Source organism: Leucoraja erinacea, chromosome 31, assembly GCF_028641065.1.
Source record: "Leucoraja erinacea ecotype New England chromosome 31, Leri_hhj_1, whole genome shotgun sequence".
Taxonomy (NCBI): domain Eukaryota; kingdom Metazoa; phylum Chordata; class Chondrichthyes; order Rajiformes; family Rajidae; genus Leucoraja; species Leucoraja erinaceus.
Genome location: NC_073407.1, coordinates 16,824,923 through 16,849,058, shown reverse-complemented (window position 1 = coordinate 16,849,058; position 24,136 = coordinate 16,824,923). Strand labels below are relative to the sequence as shown.

At 42.3% G+C, this 24,136-nt stretch overlaps 1 protein-coding gene across 2 annotated transcripts in view; it reads left to right on the top strand.

Moving 5' to 3' along the window:
- The first annotated feature begins 411 nt into the window (after positions 1–411).
- slc27a4 (solute carrier family 27 member 4) overlaps positions 412–24,136 on the top strand; it is a 41,183-nt gene continuing 17,458 nt past the window's right edge. Inside the window, exons 1-3 of one of the 2 annotated variants that reach the window (XM_055660116.1) lie at positions 412–579; positions 1,239–1,407; positions 11,376–11,770. In XM_055660116.1, the coding sequence (XP_055516091.1) occupies positions 1,247–1,407; positions 11,376–11,770 (556 nt within the window). In that variant the 5' untranslated portion in view covers positions 412–579; positions 1,239–1,246. Of the gene's footprint in view, positions 580–679; positions 864–1,238; positions 1,408–11,375; positions 11,771–24,136 lie in introns of those variants that run through there. The other variant, XM_055660115.1, reaches the window with a different exon arrangement.

Genomic DNA, 24,136 nt, shown 5'->3' with positions numbered 1-24,136 from the left:
CGTGCACAGCCTAAAGTTGTTGGACAACTTGTTCTATTTGATTGTGCACGCCGGGTTGATTTCATTCGTCGAAACAGGGCGGACCACATGAAGGATGCAATCTTCTTCCCCCATTCAACATCTTTATCATATATCATGTTACAAGCTGCAGAATAATTGGTCAGACATTCAACTAGTTCTCCTTTTGATGATAATTTCCTTACTAACATTTCCCACCGTTTATTTTTCCTGACCTTTTACAAAGAGTGTACCTGTGTCGAGACCCTTCTTCTGAAGATGCTACATGTCCAGCTGAGTTACTCCAGCATTTTGTGTCCATCTCTCATTTACCTTTGGACTGTTTTCATGTTAAGGCATCTTAACGAGGAAAGTCTGAGGTTTATACGCATTTTTAATAGCTGATTACTGTGTTTAATTTCTCACAGTGACTTGAACTTTAACATTTCCACAGGGTTTTGAAGATGAATCCAGAATTCGATGGAACCAAATTACTACTTTCTACCCGACCTGAAACGTCACCTATGATCCACGTTCTCCAGAGATGCTGCCTGACCTGCTGAGTTACTCCAGCCGCTGCAAGTAAGAATTGCATTGTTCTATCTGGGACACATGACAATAAAACACTCCTGACTCATATTAGGCAAGGTACACAAAAATGCTGGAGAAACTCGGGTTGCAGGGTGCAGCAGCATCCATGGAGCGAAGGGCAGTGCAGGCTTGGAGAACTCCAATTCCCGAAAGCCCCGGTGCTGTGTGCGCAGTGAGGGAAAGTACGCCTCTCTACTCGTCACCGTGCTCGTCAATCAAAGGCAAACGAACAGGGGAAACAGGGTCAAATGACCCATGCAGGTCGCTTGGTGCTAGTAAGTACAGTCCGACTGCTGGAGAAAGCAAACATTCTCAGACTATGCTTTAAAAAAAATTACAAATATAGTTGTTTTAAAGCAAAATAGTGCAATATAACAGCTGGGAGAAATAGTTTAGCTTTAGCTATGAGAAATATGCTTGGGAGGTTTTTTTTGTTGCAAACGGGTGATTTGCCGGCTTGGAACAATTGCAGTTATTCTGGATGCAACCTTCCTCCCTCTGATCCTCGTCCCACTTCCTTTTAACATTCCACAGCCCTCTCTTGCAGTTGCATTTGTGATTTCCTCTTTCACTTATTCCCTCCCTTTCCCCCGCTGCGTTTCCTCCCCTTTCGCCCTTCACCTTGTGCTTCTGTCTCTCGGCTCCGGCAGGGCTGACGATGTGGAGATTGGCAACATGCACGGTCCTGCTCTTCGTGCAGCGTGTGGTGGTTGGGATGCCCTGGACGCTGGTGGCGGTCACCACCTGCGCGTTTTACCTCGCATCGGGAGGTCACAAATTCGTCGAGATCTTCATCAAGACCATCCGCCGGGATGTACAGTAAGTAACGGACATTTGCACATTTACCTCAACGCTTCCCCCTTCTCTCCCACCGGGAGACTGACACCGGGTTCTTTGTGTAGCCGCGATCCGATTGCATTTGTCCTTGGCAAAGGAGACGGTTGCAGTTATTGCTTATTTAATTCCTGGGGCTTATGCAGAGAGGCAGCTTAACTCGGGGCGAGATTTTGTACCATTGCAGTGCAGCCATGTCACCTTGGGTGTCGAAGATCTGCAGACTTGTGAAAATAGACCGCCGGCGAATGACTATCAGGAGCGGCCTGGCAATGTTACTGCCTTTTTGTTAAACCGAATAGCAGTAAAAAAAAGCTGCTGAGTGGGAAGGAACTGCAGATGTGTAAGAAGGAACTGCAGATGCTGGTTTAAACCGAAGATAGACTCAAAAAGCTGGAGCAACTCAGCGGGACAGGCAGCATCTCTGGAGAGAAGGAATAGGTGACGTTTCGGGTCGAGACCCTTCATCAGAAAAAAAGCTGCTATGTTCCAACTGAGTGATACAAAATCTAAAAGTTACCTTATTTGAATCCACGGCAATGCTTAATTATTGTCTTCAAGCAGGCCGTGGGTTTTTGTGGAGGGTTTCGCTGTTTGTCTTCGGTTTAAGTTGGGGAAGGAGATTTCTGTTTTTGATCACTATCTGTTGACCAAGCGAAATACGATTTTCATTCATATCACCTTTCTTTGGCAATCTCAGGAACACCCAATATTTTAAAGTATATTTGAAGTGTTCAGTGTTATGGTGATATGTAGCTAGAACTTACAAATGGCAAGAAAATGATATGAACTCGATACATTTATTTAGTAATTCGCTGAGAGATAAATGTTGGAGACACAAAAACCGCAGATACCACAATACTGAACAATGCACAAAGTGTTGCTGGAGGATCTCAATGAGTCGGGCAGCATCTGTGAATGCACATAACGCGACAGAATTCGGATCAGGACTCTTCAGACTAAATGTGTCGGAAGGAACTGCTGATGCTGAAGATAGACACAAAAAGCAGGAGTAGCTCAACGGGACAGGCAGCATCTCTGGAGAGAAAGAATGGTTTTGGGTCGAGACCCTTCTTCAGTCTGATTGGGGTAGGAGGGAGCAAGCTGGGGGGAAATAAGTACAAAGCCTGGCAAGTGATAGATGAAGGAATGAACTGAAGATGTTGGTTTACACCGAAGATAGATACAATGCTGGAGTAACTCAGTGGCTCATGCAGCATCTCTGTAAAAAAAAAAAAAAAAAATATAGGTGATGTTTCAGGTCGCCACCCTTCGAGAATTAGGGGAGAGGACCCTCGGGTAACTCTCCCCTGACTTTCAGTCTGAAGAAGGGTTTTAACCTGAAACGTCACCTATTCCTTTTCTCCAGAGATGCTGCCTGACCCGCTGAGTTACTCCAGCATTTTGCATCTATCTTAAATGATAGGTGGATGCAGGGGAGAGGAGGAAGGGTACACAGTTGATTGGCAGATGGGTGGAGTAAATTTCAAATGCTAGAGATAGGCGTGTTCCTTCCTCTCAGAGAATGCTTTGGGATATTTTGCATTGACTTGAGAACGCAGCCATTACCTCAGTTTTATTGCTACATCTGAAGGCTGGCATTTCCAACATCACAGCAGTGCCTTGGTAACTGGATATTTTTGTGCTTGAGTCTCAGTTGTTCAAAACGTCAACCGTTTGTCTTGGAGGAGAGTGCTAAGTCTGAATCATTGTGTGAGCCAGGGATTTGTGGCATTACTATCAAATCCTGAGGTTTACCAGAATGCTGCCTGGGTTACTACAATGGAATATGTTAAAAATCGTTTGTGTTCAATTGAGATACTTGTACTTTGTCAGCACCCTTGATGTAGTGACTCTTTGCATACCTTGGTTATTTAAAACAAAGAATATCATTGACTTGTCAGAAGTGACAATAGATTATCATTCATTCATTCATTGTTTGGATGAGAGTACATTACTTAAACGGAGAGGTTGGACACACTTGGACTGTTTTCTCTGGTACTTCAGAGGATGAGGGGAGACCTGAGAGAAGTATATAAAATTATGAGGTATAGGTAGGGTATTTTTCCCCAGGGTGGAAATATCAAGGACAAAGAGGGCATGGCTGTAAGGTGAGAGGGACAAAATTTAAATGAGATGTATGGGGAAAGTTTATTTTTCCCGCAGAGTGGTAGGTGGCTGGAATGCACTGGTGATGATGGAGGCAGATACAATAGTGGCATTTAAGAGCCTTTTAAATAGGTACATGGGTATGCAGTGAATAGAGGGATATTGATCATGTGCGGGCAGATGAGATTATTTTACCTTGCCATCATGATTGCTACGGGAATTGTGAATTGAAGGGCCTGCTCCCGTGCTGTACAGTTTTATGTTCTAAGCAGGACCCATTTCCCTTTGAGACTACCCCACCATTCATTAAGATTATGACTGAAGCTTCTCTCCCGATTCCATTTTCCAATACTCTCCCCATTTTCTGAGATTCCTTTAATATCCAGGTCATTCTCTGGTTTGTGTAAACTTTGCAACAGCCTCTATAGCCCTCGCATAATGAATTCCAAAGATTGACCATGCTCTGAATAATGAAGTTTCTCTGCCCTAATTGGCCTGGGCCCTGGTCTGAGACCTGTGACTCCAGGTTCTAGACATTCTAGCCAGGTGATAGAAACATCTCCTGATCAAGTCCTAAAATAAGTTTATACGTTTCAATGAGGTCACCTCTACTAAACTAGAGAAACCACACCACATTGCTCAATCCCACCACTTACGGCAAACTTGCCGTCCCAGAATGAGTTTGGTGAATCTGCAATGCACTCCTGCCAAGGCCAGTACCGGAATATATTTTTGGTGGGAAGCCAATACTCTAGTGTCCACAATACTCTAGATTTACATTTTAGTTTATTGTCACATGTACAGTGAAAGGGTTTTGTTGCGTGCTATTTCACCCAGGCCTGCTGGTGGACTCGCAGGTCTCTGTTTCCCCCCTTAAATGGTGAGGTCAGACTTACTACCCTCTAATCTGCACAAACCATTCTAGCATTTACAGAATTATCAAAGATGATCTGCTACCTCTCCAACCACCTCTTCCAAATCTCTGGTATATTACGTCCTTGACTTTTTAGTCTCAGTGAGTTTTCCAGTATTGTTTTGTTTTCCCTCAAACTAATTTATGTTAATTCCTTATTTTCTATAGTGACTTAATTTTCTAGTATTTCTAACAGGATTTTCATGCCTTCAACAATGAAGACATGTGCATATATTCTACTGAAGTTAGCCTGTTAAAATATTTTAAGGATAACCTTTAGATCTCCCTCATTCTAATAATTGAAACAAAAATATCCAGGCTTCCACACATCTCTACTTCTGAACTCCTAGCAGGCATTTATTTATTTTTTCAGGCAAATTGCAGGAAGCAAGTTTCATTACAGACTTTTATCATTTCCTGCTCTGGTTCCTTGTCCTTTGTCGTTACTCGATATTGGGATTATGTTGAGGGCAGTGACTGTTGCTGGGGCGTGGTTGCAAACAAACCAGCAATTCCTTGCTTTCCTGTGCAACTGATTATTTTTCCGTGTAAGAATCCCAGGAGAGTAGCAGGAAAGCGTTTTAACAATGATGATGGAAAGGGAACTGTAACAATGGAACTTTGCTTGATATCAGCTGATGTTGAGGTGAATAGTGGAGCTTGACAGAAATGGGGACAATGACCTAGTTGAAGAAGGGTCCTGACCTGAAATGTTCCCCGTTCATTTCCTCCAAAGATGCTGCCTGACCCGAGGAGTTCCTCCAGCGCGTTGTCTTTTACTGAAGAGTCCAGTCTCTGCATTTCATTGTTTGCCATTCTCTGCTATTGCCTTTCTTCGCGGCAAGGTGCTTTCTGTTAGTCATGTAACCAGGCAAAAGATAGATATGTATATATCTCTAAAAGTACAGGCTTTGTCATGACTGGCGATGGCTAATGCACAAAGTTTGAAATTCTGAATCGACAGGAAAGAATTTCATCGTACGTAACATTGAACTTCACCAAGGGAGTTAAATGGGCAATGACAATCAGATGACTCATTTGCATCCAACATTGCCGACCACCTGTTTTAGAACAAATGAAGAGAGGTTGCAAATTTTTAAATGATTTGGTCTTGGAATGTATTTGCCTGTTGATGACCAGTGGGGACTCGTTACAACTTGGCTTCCCTATTTGAATACAATAACTGGTAGAGTTGCAGTCAGTCAAGAAGGCCGTCGAAGGGTGCAGCTGGATGTAAATCAATTACATATATGGGCAGAGGAATGGCAGATGGAGTTTAATCCGAAAAGGTGTGAGGTGTTGCATTTTGGGAGATACATAAGGGGAAAGTTAAAGTTAATGGCAAGACCCTCAACTGCATTGAGCAGAATACAAAGTGCTGGAATAACTCAACATATGTGGAGCAAATGGTCTGACATCGTTTCAGGTTGCAGCCCTTCTTCAAACTTGAAGGGATCCAGCCTGAAACGTCATGCAGTCATTTCCTCCACGACTGCTGCCTGACCTGCTGAGTTACTCCAGCACTTTGTGTTCTGCTCAAGATCCCAGCACCTGTAATTCCTTGTGTCTCCCCTTAACAGCATCAAGTTATATGTCACAGAGTTGTTATTTTCCTCTCATTCCTCTCTTGCTTGTTCCATGGTCACCAGTTTCTCTGTTACTTTTCCTGAGTGACCATTCCATATGAGTTGACCTTTTCCGTTTACCCACTTGCAGATGGACTAAACAGCTTGGCCTGACCCTGTCATTGTCCATGCGGGTTTAATTTTCAGCAGCGGTCATTAGAAAATAGAGGTGGACGAAGCCCATGCCATACCATCTCTTAAAAGACTTGTTTTTCCTTCACATATATAACATTATATTAATGTAAAATATGCCTGATTAAGTGTGTGTTGTATTCAGAATATTTGAATAGCTTCCAGGTTCTTTCATCATAATGCTAGTGGCCTATTTCCTCTTTTGGGCTTTGCTAAGCCAAAAGAGGGAAGAGTATGTACCGACTCTTACAAAGGGATTCTTACTAATTCTAACTGCAAAGGGAGGATTTCAACATATTTTCTAGTTTAAGGTCGGCGCTGAATAAACATTGTTTGGTGTGGCCAAATGCATGTGGTGTATACTTGAAAAGGAGAAGAAAATTGCAAGAAAGGAAAGAGACCAAGGAATAAATGAGACATTCACTGCCATCTTTTAAAGAAATATAATGGAAAAAGGGTGGGCCTCCTAGAACCTTGACATTAGGTTGATGAACTTTCAGGATGTGGATATCCTTTTTCTTTGTGTAGCTCGCGTTTGTTTACGTCTAACTTTTTGTGTATTCTATGATTTTTTTTTTTGGTTATTTGATTTATAAAATATTCTTCCTTTTCAAATAATTTTGTCTAATAAAAGAGGCCACCATTCCATATTTACAACGGCATTTAATTAACTTGTCACTTTTCACCCTAAATCCCTGGGTCAAAAACTTTGCAGCGGGTAAAATTAGCCTTGCAGGAAAATTGACTACCGTGCGATGCAACATTATTTATTTTAATAGTTAAATGTACAGTTGGAGATATTGGGAAAAATCTGGAAATTGAACTACGGTAAAAATATGACCGTTGACCAGGAAAGCAAAGTTTTGTTTTGCTGCCTGAGGAGGGATTGGGATGGTTCCTGAATTACAGGATACTGAGTTGGATGATTAGCCATGATCATATTGAATGGCGGTGCAGGCTCGAAGGGCCGAATGGCCTACTCCTGCACCTATTTTCTATGTTTCTATGTTACAACTGGAGTGGCAATGGCTCATCGCCAAAATACATTTTTTTAATTGGAGAATATCCGCTAAGCACAGCTGTTTCTCCAGATAAATTACAAACATTTTTATTAAACTATATTAGTTAGTGCTAAAACAATGGTTATTAGGCAGAGACGATGTCATTAAATTCTTTAAAGTTGCATAATAAAACCTCATAAAATCCAGCCCACATCTGTGGAAAGAAACAATTCATATTTTAGGTCCAAGATTGTTTGTTAGAACTGGGACAGAGAGGTAACAAGAGAAGAGCAAGGAGGACACAAGAAGCTGCAGATGCTGCAATCTTGAGCACAAATCAAAGTGCTGGAGGAACTTAGCAGGTCAGGCAGAAGCTATGAAGAGAATAGACCGCTTACATTTCGGTTGAGACCATTTATAAGGAAGGACTGACAGGACCAGGGAATATCTGAAAGGAAAAATTATTACTTTCTTGCAACTTAAGCAGAAGATCATGGCGAGTGTCAGTATCGTCACCAAATAGTTAGCACAACTTAAATAGATTTGCACTGTATTAACAACAGAAAATGGAGACGTGCATCAGACCAGGCAAAGTACACGGGGAGCATAACAAAGATAATGCTTCAGATCAATGCCCTGTGGTTTTGTTTAGATTTACCTGGGGAATGGTTAAAATGTGGAAGTTGTTGCCAAAAGGAGATGTTGAGGTGAATAAGGTAGAAGTATTTGATGGGAAGTTCTGAGTGAAAAGTTATTATGCCATTAAAGTTAGATTATGAAGAATGTGAGGAGATTTAGAAATGACACACATGTTTGTATCAATTAATCTGTGACTGAGCTGTATCCAGTGCTTTTTTGTTTGTAGACAAAAAGGTGCCGGCATGAATATCAATTTAAAAGATAGTTACATTTATGAACACTTTTTCCCATTAATATACCCCCAGTCCCCCCATCTGTTTCTGATTTTGTGGCTAATCAACTTCTAATGTAAGCTAATAACTCAAAAATCAATGCACGTTTAAAAATTGTGAAAATCTAGTTTTTGGAGTTGCCAGTACGCAGTACCGGCATGTACCATTACAAAAAAAAAGAACTGGCTGTATCTATGCAGTTGTCAGCCTGATGAAAGGTCCCAAGCAAAAACCTACTATCACACCCCCCCCCCCCCCCCACCCACGCACACACACACACACACACGCACACACACACACACACACACACACACACACACACACACACACACACACACACACACACACACACACACACACACACACACACACACACACACACACACACACACAGATGCTACCTGGTCTGCTGAGTTCCTCCAACCCTTTGTTTGCTAAAGGTTCTGGCATCTGCAGCTCCTTGTGTCTCCTCTAGCTGTATCTATGTTGCACATTGCGTGTATTAATGTTCAATTCTTTAGCACTTCTCTTTTATAATGCAACATAAGCCACACATAAATTAAAACGCAGAGGCTGGAAAACTGAAATAAAAGACAAAATGCTGGAACCATGCCAGATAAAAAGATTTTCAATCTGACATATTAACTATGTTTCATTTTCTGTAGATGCTATTTGACCTGCTGAGTGTTTCCAGTGTTTACTGTTTATAAACCTCGTATGAGGTTCAAAATAGGGCACGATCAAACAGATAATATAAGGTTGGCCCAAAAGTGGAGCTTGCATCAAAAGAAGGAGGGAGTAGCAAAGAGGTAGAGTTTAACTGATGAATTGGGAGCAAGCGGTGAAATATTTCTACTTAACAAGTAGAGATGACAACCCATCTCGGATCCCACCAAATCAAACTCATTCTTAGTTCTGAGAGACTGATCTGAGAAAGAAGAATGGGTGCTGGAACAACGACAATGTAAAAGAAGGAATTGGTGAAATCCTGAATTTTGCAATGTAGAAGACAGTTTAGTTTGTTGTGCCTGTGTGGGAGATGTGTATGAAGGATTTGCCAGGACCATCTGGCGGGAGGCTGGCTGGAGTGGAAGTGAGTGGTTGCAGCGATCAATCTAATGGCAGGTTTGAAACTTGCAGGTGATAAACAGATTTTAAATGCTCAATGACTACAGAACAAAGCAGCTTGTGGCTGGATGAGACTTGCTTAAAGTTCTACCATAGGAATTGTTGGGCATACCTTCTGGTATCAAGGTTTGGGTACATTGGGGCTAATTTATTCTGCACACAGAATAGCCCACATCTATTTCAAATAAATCACCATCCACCATATAGGTTTCACATATAAGAGTTTAATGGTAGGAACAAGTTCAAAAAAAACATTTTTTTTCCTTGAGGAATTGAGAAAATTATGATAGTGGTATGCAAAATCATGATTGGTTTAGATGGGGTAGCTTTTAGTTTTAGAAGAGACATTAGGATGGTCTTGAAGGGCGGGTTTAAATTTATTTGGCCAAAAAATAAAGGGTGGGTGGAAGTCGGTGCCTTCAGAAACGACGTGAGCAGCATCGACCTGGGTTTGGGAATTGGATTGTCATTTGAGAGAGAATAGCATGGCTGTGAGAACAGAATGATAATGACAGAATTACTCTTAGGAGTTGATCTGTATTCAATGGGTTCAGTGGCCTCCATTACTGTGATTAAATTGATTGACTGAAAGATGTAGCATGGAAACGGATCCTTCAGCCCACTGAGTCCACGCTGACCATTGATCACCCGTTCACACCAGTTCTGTGTTATCCCACTTTCACATCCGCTCCCTACACAAACTGGAGGCAATTTACAGAGGCTAACCTACATATCCTCATGACTTTGGCTTATGTGAAGAAACCGGAGCTTCCAGAGGAAACGTATGGTCACGGAAAACGTGCAAACCCCACACGGACAGCACCCAAGGTCAGGGTCAACCCTGGGTCTCCGGAGCTGTGAGGCAGCAGCTCTACCAGCTGCTCTATTGTGCCGCCCTGTGTTTGCAGTAATGATTGTAGAAGAACGTTGTTGATGTGATGCAGGACTGTAGTGGAGATTCCCTTTGTCTGTGACTAATAACACATTCATAATTAGTCGGCAAGTATTATTCTTGGGCACTCGCCCTATAATTACACGGGCGAGGATTCTCCTTTTTGTGATTGACCTGACTGGGCTAACATAGCCCCAAATCATTTCATTGCCGGTGGCTGGATCCAGACTTGCTTTGCTGCCATATGCCTCGAGGACCATATAGATGGAGACTGAGCGAGGGTCTGTGAGCAGTGGGGTGAGAAGGCTTAGCTCAGCTGCAGTAGTGGGGACATTATGATGTCTCCAAACAGAGCTATAAACATATTGCTGTACTAACACAGCGGGTCTGGCACCATCTCTGGAGAACATTTTGGATCAGGACACATCTTCCTCGGGCTAGCAAATTGTGAAATTAAAAACTTGTTGCCACCCCTTGTCCTTCATCCTAATGAATGCAAAACATTTCTCCAGGATGTGTTTTTTAAATGTGGGCAGTCTGAAATGCAGTAGCGGACTGGCTGATATCTTGGTCTCTCAGTTCATTGCAACGTCTCGCCATTTTCTTCCTTACAGTTTGTTTCTTCCCTGCTGGCTGTATTTATGTCCCACCTCTTTCCTTTTTTTTGTTAATCCCAAATATCACTCTGCCAGTATTGCATCAAGTGGCCCTGAGTAATCAGAAAAGGAAGTAGTGTTATGCTACAGGAAACATGATAGGAGTTTGTGTATAGCAATCTCCCACAAGCATCAAAGGAGGAAGTAACCAGACCGTCATCTATTTTAAATATCAGTGAGAGAGCAATGTAGGCCAGGGCACTAGGGGTGAGATTGCTTTTCTGTAAGCAGCCAATGCAATCAACTTGAAATTCAACAATGCAATGCCGAAACTTGAAAGCGCGCACCACCAGCCTCGGGAGCATCATCTTCCTTCTGTTATCAGGCTTCTGAATGGTCCTTCCATTTGCTTCACCTCTCCACTTCCTTTTTGCTCTACTTATTGTACTTGGGTATAATTTATTTGTATTTGTGTGTCAGTTTTGATAGCGTGTAAAACAAAGCTTCTCTCGGTACAAGTGGTAATAACAACCCTAAATCTATACTTATTGATGCTCACCATTTTCAAATATGGAACCATTTGCCCTGTGAAGACGTTCAAGGAAAAGAGACAGCAACTAACACTTTTTTTGTCTTTTTATCTCAGTGCCGCTGGTGTCCTCCTCAAAGTCAAGCTCAATGTTAAACGGAACTTGAAATTGAACAACACAGTCCCAAAGATCTTCCATGAAGTTGTGCAGAGGCACCCGGATAAGACGGCGCTTATATTCGAGGCGACGGGTGCCGCTTGGAGTTTCCGGTACCTGGACGAATACTCGAACAGAGTCGCCAACTTTTTTTATGAGCAGGGCTACCGCACTGGTGATGTGGTGGCCGTTTTCATGGAGAGCAGGAACGAGTACGTGGGACTATGGTTAGGTTTGGCCAAAGTTGGAGTGGAGTCAGCACTGATTAACTTCAACTTGCGGATGGACGCTCTAACTCACTGTATCACCATCTCCAAGGCCAAGGCCATTATATTCGGCAGCGAGCTGAACGATGGTAAGTGCAACATGACTGACTGCATTAAACATGCAGAACCAAAGGTGACAAGTAAGTGACTTGCTTAAGACTAAATTAAAAAGAGAAACGTGTCATTTATTTGGAATGACATGCAGAAAAGATTCACAAGGATGTGGCCAGATTCACAAGGATGTGGCAGAGAGCCTGAGCTATAGCGAGAGGTTGGACAGGCTCGGACTTCATTCCTTGGAGCACAGCAGGCTGAAGGGGTGGTCTTATAACGGTGTAGAAAATCATGAGGGGGATAGGGTGAATACATAGTCTTTTATCCAAGGTATGGGAATCACATGGGTGAACGGGGCACCTGAGGAGCAACTTGTTCACACAAAAGGTGGTGGGTAAATGGAACAAGTTGCCAGAAAAGTAATTGATGCAGATACTGAAAAAAGCATTTAAAAGACACTTAGACAGGCACATGGATAAAAAAGGTTTCGAAGGGTATGGGCCAAAGTAGGCATATGGGGTAGCTTGATGGGCCATCTTGGTCGGCATGGATGAATTTGGCCGAAGGGTCGGTTTCCATACTCTATGATACTATGCCTAACAAACCACATTAATTTCAGATCAGATCATGGTGGCCCAAAATATTTTACAAGCAAATAAGTTTTTTTTTAAATGATTGTCTCCCTTGTATTGTCAAAAACACTGCTACCAATTAGCACTTTACTGAGGTCTATACAATATTGATCTGTTTACCGTGATATTAATTATATTGGAACATACAACATAGAAACAAACCCTTTGACCCACCAAGTCCATGCTGACCATCGATCATAGGTTTGCACTAGTTCTCTGTTGTCCCACTTCTGAGTGTACAAACCCGCACGTCTTTGGAATGTGGGATGATACCGGAGCACCTGGAGGAAACCCGCGCAGTCACAGCAAGAGTGTGCAAACTCCATATGGACAGCACCGGAGGTCAGACGCTGTGAGGCAATAGCTCTACCGGCTGCACCGCTATGTTGCGGCATTTGGATAAATACTCTCCTCCAGGAGATGAGGGAGTATTCTGATTTGTTTTGTTTTGGGTGGATCTAAAGCATTCTCTGTTACTAAGGGAGCAAATGGTCTTGTTTTAATTTTCCCCTAAAGGACGCTGCCCACATAAGTGCGACACTCCCTCAGTTTTGTGCGGGATTGTGCAGCTCAAATTTTTTCCCATGTCAGCAACAGGATTTGAATTTGCAATCTCTTTCCCTGGAGGCACCCGCCTGCTCTTTCACCACAGCACTGCACATTGTACCTTAAAATCCTTTATCTAGCACACTTTAGAAACATTTCATTACACCTGTTTCCAATATTCTTTGAGTTTGTAAACTTGCCGAGTTTTAAAATACAGTATAATGTATTTTTTCTTCCCCTTCCGATGCCCCTCCCTCTTTGGCCAGTCAAGCTGAATGAGCAGAGCCAAATGTGCTGTGTTCTGAAGGAAACAAGGTCAAAAAGAATACAATGTTCAGAATGCATTCATAATCGCACTCAAGGCTAACTAAGGTTGAAAGAGTCCAGGTAGCTTTATTCCTTTAGTTTTGAGGTATTCAGTGATTTAATGGTGGGAACAAAATACTCTTATTCTTCTTCTGTGCTTTGTGACCATCAGCGGGATTGGAAGTCATTTTACATATTCATGTTTATGTCAGTGCAACATGACACGCAATTTCTGCTCCTCTTCCTGGTCTCTGTTGTCTTCGATTAGGCCAGAACTTTAGGGCATAGTCTTAAAACATTTAAAAACAGGAAACAAATTACATTTATGGGGGAAAAAAAGGGTCTCCACCCGAAAAGCCACCTATCCATAATTCTCCAGGGATGCTGCCTGACCTGCTGAGTTTCTCCAGCACTTTGTCATTTTGTTTATTAAAAATAATGTAGAGTTCTACAGAAGTATCAACCAACCTCTCATCATTATGACATGTAAAATGTGAGCAGCAAGTGATCGAGGGCAGCAGGCGACAGGAACTTTGTCCGGTGTGATTTGGCTAATGCCAATCTTGCTTCTCGGAGATCTACTCCAGGGACTTGAGCACAAGTTCCAGGCTGGCATTTGGAATGTGATCTTAAGGGAGCAGTGCACTATTTGAAATGCCATCTTTCAGATTGGCCATGGAACTGTATAAACAAACTTTCTCCAGTATTTGGCCCAAATTTATTGCTCAACCAACTCAAATTACAAGTGGTCTTTACGATAGCCTTGAGATACAAACTGCAGATGCTGCAATCCTGTGCAAAAGTGCTGGAGGAATCTATTGCATCATGCAGCATCTGAAAGGGAACGGACAGATGACGTTTTGGCTCGGGACCCTTCTTCACACTGTCCATTCCTTCCTCAGGTGCCTGGCCCACTGAGTCCCTCCAGCACTTTGTGTTTTATTATAACATTGCTGTTTATGAGATGTTGCCACACCGCCTATATTGAAAGTACTTCACTGGATGCCACAACTTGCAAAATACTTTTAATGGCTAAGCAGAGACTTATCTTTTGGCAACAAAATTCTTCTCTGATTTTGTTCATTACGTACTAACAACACCATCTTGCCACTTTTTCCTCCTTCCCTCAACCACATGACCTCCCACAGGAGGATCCCAATCCAAGTCTGAAAACTATTAAAAGAAACAATCTAGAACAGTATTTAAGAAGGAACTGCAGATGCTGGAGAATCGAAGGTACACAAAAAAGTTGGAGAAACTCAGCGGGTGCAGCAGCATCTATGGAGCGAAGGAAATAGGCAACATTTCGGGCCGAAACCCTTCTCAATCTAGAACAGTATACTGGAGGTGCTGGAAATGTGATGTTAAAAGAGAAAATGCAGGAAATACTCGGGTCAGGCAGTATTTGTGAAGGGACTAAAAACATGACCTGTTTACGAAGGAACTGCAGATGCTGGATAAATGGAAGGTAGACAAAAGTGCTGGAGAAACTCAGCGGGTGCAGCAGCATCAATGGAGCGAAGGAAATAGGCAACGTTTCGGCCCGAAACGTTGCCGATTTCCTTCGCTCCATAGATGCTGCTGCGCCCGCTGAGTTTCTCCAGCACTTTTGTCTACCTTTAAAAACATTACCTGTTTTTCGTTCACCATAGAAGCTGTCTGACCTCGTGCATTTCCAGCATTTTCTGTTTTGTTTTATTGTCAGCTGCCTAGAAGTCAGATTTGTGTCTGGCATTGATGTACAGGATTTGTGCATCATTCTGGTGTAAAATTGAATGTCAGCTATATGGTGTGCAATTTGTTATCTCCCAGTAATGCACTGAGCATTAGTATAAGTAGCTGTGGAATTAAGAGAATCCTCGAGCGAGGGGCTTTGACCTGTGAAATCTATGGTGGAGTGGAGCAGATGATTGAGGGCAGAATGTCCTCTGAGCCCTGTGAGCTACCAGTGGGACACATCAGTTTTCTGTGACACTTCAACGCCAGGAAAACAACCCTCCTCTCCTCTCACTGTTCTCAACCTTCCCCACCATGCGACTGGCACGAGGTGACATTTGGACAGATATAGGGACAGAGACGGGAAGGGTTTCCAGGGCTATGTAGCAAATGCGGACAAATGGGACTAGCCCAGAAGACCAATTTGGTCAGCATGGACAAGGTGGGCTGAAGGGCCTGTTTCTCAAGATCAAGATCAAGATTCAATTTAATTGTCATTTTGACCCCTTGAGGTCCAAACAAAATGCCGTTTCTGCAGCCATACATTACAAACAAATAGACCCAAGACACAACATAATTTACATAAACATCCATCTCATTGCTGTGATGGAAGGCCAAAAAAACGTGGGCTCCAGGGCACTGTTTCCCCCCCCCCGTACTGCAAAGTCATTGCAAAGCCCCCGGCTGGCGATGGCGATTGTCCAATATTAAAGCCACGGGGTGATGCAGGTCGCACACCGGGTCTTATAATGCCCCCGAGGAGCTGAGAGGATCTAATCCATTCCGAATATGTATTTAAGAGGAGCTTTCGATGCAACAAAACAAAGTCTGTTCATGTAATGCATATACATTGCAAACGATTTGCATATATCCCTTTCGGATATTATATACAACATATTGACGTTCCTGAGGAGCACCTGTGTGTGCGCTGCTGCCAGTATGCAAAGACTCACAAGTGAAGGACACAATCTGGCAATAATCAGCACCCGGAGAGGCATGCTATATTTAAACAAGGATTCCAGCATCATTGCTCCCCGTGTACACAGTGGATTTATAAATCTGCAGGTACTGTTGGAATAAAAGTGAAGCTCTTTATTTGGCTTCCTCTTTTCTGTCCCCTTTGTAAATGCCATAATGTATTTGTGCTCTCTTTAGCTCTAATTGAGCATCTTTCCTCGTGAACTGAAAATAGTGAGAGTGATGCACGGCATCCAGGAAAGCTGGCAGGCATTGAGCATCAACCTCGGTAAAACTCCCACCTCGGCAAAACGTTGAGCTGCTATTCTGGTGCAGAAATGAGGGCATGCCACACTGCCAGAGGTTTAGCTTTATCATTGTCATACATGGGGTACAGTGAAAAACATTATTTTCCATGTTATCCAATCAAATCAAATAATGCTATACATGAATACATAGAAAAGAGATGAAGGAGTAGGCCATTCGGCACTTCAAGCCAGCACCGCCATTCAATATCATCATGGCTGATCATCCAAAATCAGTACCCCGTTCCTGCTTTCTCCCCATATCCCTTGATTCCATTGTATCTAACTCGCGCTTAATGCAATTAAGCCAAACTCGAGTACAACAGGTAGATGAACTTGGGGTGAAGGGGAATACGTTAGGCAGCATCCGTGGAAGGAAAGATTCCGAAGATGTTTCTATTCGGGACCTTTCTTCAGATAGAGTGGTGCTAGGTCTATGTACATTTTGTTTAGATGAAAGAAAATTGCTAATGTGATCTCCGGTCTTAATGTTTTTGACTAAAGTCAGATTTTGGTGCACACAGTCTATCTTTTGTTGGCTGTGAACAGAAGAGGGAATCAGTCTTGACAACCTGCCCAAATGTTTGGTTGGTGTAATAAATCTCTACTGTCTGATTGGGATAATTTCATTTGAACATCTGAAAGTAATATATCCATTCCCCTTTCACACACTTTGATTCCCATGTATTAGGTATATTCACTTTAACTGTTAACAGATTAGTTAGTCCTGATTCTGTTCATAGTTGCAGTTTTATTCTATAAACAAAGTGCTGGAGGAACTCAGCTTCTGTTGAGGGAATGGACAGACAACATCTCGGGTTGGGGCCCTTCTTCAGACTCTTTTATGCTGTTGTGTATCGTTTGGTTGGTTGAATGAAGGTGAGGGGCCAATCTCCCCTTTATGGTTTAATTCAAAATTGGAAGATTATAATTTGTTGCCATTGGAACCTGAGAGCCGGGAATGAATAAAATGTATTTTGACTGCGCTGAGATGCAGAGCTTGGGTATTTTGCTTAGTTCCACACCCCAGGAGATGATGCTTCTTGGTGATTCTCACTGGGCCGTGAGATTAATGACCTTTACTGAAGAATGAATAAACTGGCAAATTTCCACCGACCTTTTCATTTTGTTGCAGTTTGAGAAGGTAAGGAATTGCAAACCTGACTGACTGTAACCTCCTGCAATAATAATACTCTCAACGTTGGCAGCAAACTCAATTCAGACCAGAATTTGGACAGTGCTGAGGTGCTGTGACATATTTATCCACAACAATAATTTGTATAGGTTTGGCACATTTCCTATTATAAAGCACCACAAGCTTCAGGGGGAACATAATCAGACAGAAAATGGCTCCTAGGCACATTCGGACATGCGATTAAAAGCTTGCTCAAGAAGTAGCATTTAAAAGGGAAGGGAAGTAATGAGGCCAAAAGCATTGGGAGGAAATTCTTCCACGACGATCAAATTGGCATATTGCGCTGTCCCATTTGCCTGCATTTGGCCCATATTCCTCTAAACCCTTCCTATTCATGTATCCATCCAAATGTCTATTTAAAACCTCCCTGTGATCTAATCATCAAGAACAATGTACCATATGGGGCCTGTCAGAAAGCTTGCTAAAGTCCATATGGACAATGCCCACCACCATGCCCTCTTAAATCCTTTTGGTGACCTCTTCAAAGGCGTAGATTTGTGCGACACCACATTTCCCATGCAGAAAGCCAGAGATTTAGTCGCTTCGGGCTGGGATAAGGGTAGGGTGGAGTGGTGGAATTTGAGAAAGAGGACAAGAATATTAAACTTTTAGATATTGATTGAATAGGTGAGTCAATGAGTGTAAACGGGAATGATTTGAGAGTGTGAAAGTTAAATCCGGCATCTAAGTATTTTTCAAATGAGCGAAAGAATGCGTAACGCCCTTCTTCCTGTGGATATTAAAAACATACCCACATCCTTTGACAGATTGTCGCTAGCTTTTAAGCTACATTTTTGTTTGCAGTGCATCAAGTTCCAACGGAGACGCACGAGACTGCAGATGCTGGAATGCAAAACGCAAAATGTATCTTTCTGTGGGTCGGGACTCTTCCTCAGACTGATTGGGGGACTGATGTAGGTTCCTGACCAAAATTGTGGCCTGTCCATTGGCTTGATATTTCTCTCCTCATGGGGAGCAGTTTTTACACACTCATCGCAGGAAACTGCCAGGACTTACAATCAGCATTTTTTTCTTCCCTGTAGATCTGGCCTGCCATTTTTCTTTTGGTTTTCCTTCCATTTTGTTTGGCTGATGCAATTGTTGTCACCCCCCCCTCTGAATAGTTTGGAATTTCTTGACAATTGTTTCCATCTTTAGAAACAAATGGGCTTCCAAATGTTGGATGAAGAAAGGTCTGGAAAAGAGCAACTAAAAATAAGGATTAAGTTGGGAGATGAAACAAGCAAATGAAGGCATTTTTATTTGCTTCCAGAAGTGGATGGTCCAGGTAGGGCCATTTCGGAGGGTAGTTAAGTCAAACTTCATTTCTCGTGTTGCAAGTGCAGCTAAACCAGTAAGAATACCAGATTTTATTCACGAAAGGACGTTGGTGTACCTGATGAGTTTTTATGACATTGCAATGTTTTTCGGGTCATTTTTATTCATGAAAGCCTTTTCATTCCTAGTTTACTTATTTAACCACATTTTGAGTTCCCCAAGAATCCAGGAAGGATTTCCACATATGATGTCTATTTACGTCTCTAGATACTGGTCTAGTAATTTAACCACAATGTATTTTTGCGTTGTGAGATAGAGGATTAAATTGAGATTTACAAATTAGTGTTCATTGGAACTATTTACATGAGCAGATACCAGCTAAATGTCTTCAGTCTAAGGGAGACCATTTACTTTACAGGGAGAGTAATAGCTTCAGTTTCAAACACTGGGAAAAGTCTTGCCTGTAACAGTTTTGTCTCGCCCTCGGCTTTCCATGTTTACCTCAATGTTGGAAAGTGACAGAGACTACACAAATGTGACAGTTTCAATTGTTTATTTTCTCCCTTCAGCTATCAACTAGCGATCACCTGCTCCCATTAGTTCTATGTTATCCCACGTACTCATCCACTCCCTACGCATTGGAGGCAATTTACAGTGTCCCAATAACCTATAAACCCACATGCCTTCGGGATGTGGGAGGAAACCCACGTACTCGCGGGGAAAATGTGCAAACTCCACACAGACAGCACCCAAGGTTAGGATTGAACCCAGGTCTCTGGCGCTGTAAAGCAGCAGCTCTTCCATCTGCGCCACTGTCATCCCCTCTGTTTTACTCAGGATTCCAGCATCTGTAATGTCTTGTGTCAGCAACGACTACTTCAGTAATTGTTACATACTTTATAGGACTCTGATAAATTTTATGTTGGCTGAATATTAAATCAAGGAAAGAATCAAAAATTATCTCAAGAATAGGTAAAAGTATAATAATAAAGTAATTTGAATACTGAATATAAAGTGGTATATTGCACTGAAACCAAATTTTTAACGTGTTGGGAGCAAAACTGTGGGAGGTTCCAGTTATAATCCAGTTTTCCAATAAGACAATGTTAACATTCATAACAAAGTGTTGGACGCTAAATGCTGGAGAAACTCAGCGGGTGTGGCAGCATCTATGGAGAGAAGGAATTGGCGACGTTTCGGGTTGAGACCCATAACAAAGTGTCTGGGGAATTGCGTAGAATTTGAACTGCTTTACACACAAGTACAATCTCGGGGCAGATTTGCCTGTGGGAAGGAAGCTGCTAATATGAGGTGACTGGGTGGCAGTGCAGTTTGTCAGGCTCATCTCGTGGGGTGGGGTAAATTAAATCTGGAATTAAAATCTGAAATAGCAAAGGCATTAGGATCTGAAACATTGTGTCTGTATATTCTGTGATCAGTATTGCCAATGCAGTCCTTGTCAGAATAAAGCACAGTATTATTGAACGTAAAGATGTATGAGGTGAATGGACACTGTAGGGAAATCACGAACTAGAGGTCATGGGTTTATGGTGAGAAGGGAAAGATTTAATAGGGGTAACTGTTCAAATCAAGTCAAGTCAAGAGAGTTTATTGTCATGTGTCCCAGATAGGACAATAAAATTCTTGCTTGCAGCAGCACAACAGAATATTGTAGGCATAAATACAGAACAGATCAGTGTGTCCATATATCATAGAAAATATATATACACTTAAATAAACAGATAAAGTGCAATAGGCTGTTATACTTCACACAAAAGATGGTGGGTATACTGCCAGAGGAAGTAGTTGAAACGGATACGATAACAATTAAAAAAAAAACTTGTACAAAAGATTGTACAGAAAGTTGTACAGAAAATTCACTTGGGCCATCTCCGACATCTCCCTACTGTTTCTGGATCTCACTGTCTCCATCACCAGGAGACAGACAATTACTACAAACCTACTGACTCCCATTGCTATCTAGACTACACTTCTTCCCACCCTGCATCCTGTAAAGACTCTATCGTTTAGCAAGCTGACTGGGTTGGCTTTGAGAGGGAGGCAGTCTTCAGAAGGGATCCTCCCTGTTATAATGCAATACTCAAGCATGTTGTGGTGCTGTCTGCTTGTGGGTGTTTACCAAATTACCAAATTCCAGTGTTTAATTGAAGGTTTGGTACTGTGTGGGCCGTTCCAAGTGATCCCAATTAAAGCTGTGTGTGTGTGCACACTTTCTGTGCAGGGTGTTATCTGCCTGAAGAGTTGCAAATTATAAATTGCAGCCTACCTCAACTCTGCACAGAAAACATATTTGACTTTTACAATTGGTCTCTTTCTCTGGCAATCTACTGAGTACTGGTTTCAGGAGAATTTTTGAAGGATAGAACCAAAGGATTACACAACAATGAAGCATATTGTTTAGCCCAATGTACTGGGTAGCGAATTAAAGTTGTGTTTTTGTAAAATATTTGTGCAAGGTGGAACGCCTTCAGAATTCTTCTCTTCTAAACCCCTCTACCGACTGCATGACCCCAGACTGGACCACCATGCGGCTCATTCCTTGTTCCAGGAGGGGAATTGTTCTTCCCTCATTTACTTGACCAAATCTTCTCCAAATTTTGAGTCTTTCTGTGAGGCCATTAAGTTAGTTGGTTTGATTGAAACATGCAACATGGAAATGGTCCCTTCGGCCCACCGAGTCCATGCTGACCATCGATCAACCCATTCACGCTATTTTTCAGTTATCCAACCCTCTCATCCACTCGCTACACACTCACGGCCGTGTACGGAGGCCAATTAACCTACAAACCCGCACGTCATTGGGATGTGAAAGGAAACCCACACAGTCACAGGGAGAACTTGCAAACTCTACACAGGCGGTGTCCGAAATCAGGATCTCCCGACGCCGGAGCACCATCATCCGGCGAGAACGGCCTGGAACATCGGGCCTCCTTAAAGGCAACCGTGGAGGCCTTAATAGGCCCGACTATGGGTGGACATGGGACGGGGACTGGACACTGTGCCTTCCCTCATAATGGGAACCATTGTGGGGGGGGTGTTTTTATGTTTAAATGTCTTTATTATTGTTATGTTTGTATTCTTTCTTTATGTGCTGCATGGCAAGAAGCATTTCACTACATCTAGGTGTATGTGATCAATAAAATTATTTATTATATTATTTATTATTATTGAATCCAGTCACTGGTGCTGTGAGACAGTAGCTGCACCACTGTGTTGCCACTGTGCAGTAAGTTTCTATTGATTTATTTTGGACACAAGTCGAATTGATATATCGAATTAATATATCGGGTCAGGCCAGGAAGATGGGATTGAAGGGATCTTATTGAATGGTGGAGCAGGGTCAAAGCATCATCTTACCTGCTCTCTCTCTCTCTCTGTCTTAAAGTGCTGGAGCAACTCAGCGGCTAGGTTTGCTTTTTGTGTTTTGCTCAAGATTCCAGCATCTGCAGTTCTTTGTGTCTCTTGTTCTTTAGAATTCTTACAGTGCCCTGCATAATGTTTGGGAGAAAGACCCATCATTTATCTATTTGCCTCTGTACTCCACAATTTGAGATTTGTAATAGAAAAAAATCACACGTGATTAAAGTGCACATTGTCAGATTTTATTAAAGGCCATTTTTATACATTTGGTTTCACCATGTAGAAATTACAGCTGTGTTTATACACTCCCTCTTTCCATGATAGACCTGCTCCTACTAGAACTAGGCAATCAGTGGGTCCTTACTCTGTACATTGTTGTAGGGAGAGTCTAACTTTCATAGTCTTTAAGGTTCTCTTCAAAGATAAAATTATCTCCAAAACCCAGATGGTCTTCTGGCCATCAGGAGACCTGCTGTCTAATGTCAGATACATTCTCCCAGCATTGACGTGCAGTCAGTTGTATCACATCATGGGATAGGGGTTAAGTTACTGGGCGAGTTTCCAGATCTCTGGACATTTGACCTAAAGACATAAACTTGAATTTCACCATGGCAACTGTGGAGTTTGGGGTTTATTTTCTCATTTGAATTCAAAGTTCATAAAAATCGCCCATAATAGTGACTCAGAAACGATTCAATTATCATAAAATGTAATTTCCTTCGCACAGAGAGATCTGTCATCCAGTTTGCTCAAGAAATGGGTTGACGTAACAATAAACAAAACTAAGATGTGCCATTCTTCCATCCTGAATATATCCAATGTGCTCCGAGTTAGAATTCGTGCGAATACAGCCCTGCAAGAAAGGACATTGCTCCTTGACTGTGTGCTGACCAGAAGAGAATCTATTGTACTCGTATATGGTATGATTTGAGGCCATGCACGCAGAACAAGAATGTCACTGTGTCTCTGTACATGTCACAATAAACCATTGAAATGGGTGATCCCTTATTCTGATGCTGTGCCTGTTGGTTTGGGACATCAACACCAAGTGAAAGGTCCTTTTGGCATCCACCCTGTCAACTGCATCCCACATGTGTCAATAACATTGCCTCTCATTTTTCTGAACTCTAGTTAAAGCACCTCGGGAATGGTTCAGTTGAGAGCACTGTGCAGTAACGAATGCGGAAGCAAAAAGGGAATTTCTCTGGTCTCCTGCAAGTAGCTACACCGTCCTTGCAATTCTAAATGAGTTGCTGTTCAAAACTTACTTTACAACTGTTTGTTTAATAACCTCACCTCCTCCAGGAACAGGAATGTTGACCCACCGCCACCCCACCCCACAGTAAACCAGCACTTATCTACACAGAGGAGCAGCTGATTGAGCTGCTGCCTCACAGTGTCAGAGACCCAGGTTCCATTCTGACTTTGGGTGCTGTCTGCACGTTCTCCCTATGACCAACTGTGTTTGTCCGGGTGCTCCTGTTTCCACCCACATCCCAAAGACCTGCGGGTTTGTAGGTTAATTGATCTCTGTGAATTGCCTCCAGTGTGTAGAGAGTGGATGAGAAAGTAGGATAACGTAGAACTAGTGGGAACGGGCAATTAATGGTCGGCAGGGACTCGGTGAGACAAGGGCCGCCACAGCCAGACATAAAAACAGCTTTTTTTCCACGAGCAGTAGCTCTACTCAATAACCAAAATTCTGTAGCCTCCTTTTGCTCTGGTATTTTATTTCATTCACGTGTTTAAACTATAATGTTTTATTCTGAATGTTTTAATATTTTAAGTTTTATTCTTAATTGTTACTGTATGTCGTGTTGTTACTTGCGAGCGGAGCACCAAAGCAAATTCCTTGTATGTGTACATACTTTGCCAACAAACTTATTAATTCATTCATCTCTAAACTATACTAAACTAAAAACCAGAGTTATTTTCTCTTGTGCTGTTTAACAAAAAATAAAGCACATTAAAATTAATCAGAGAAACTAATAAAACAAGATATAACATGCCTTCACTTTCTAAAAGGCCATCCTTGTGTGAACAGAACTAATGTCTTTACTTGGGTCAGTGTAGATGTTTTGACTG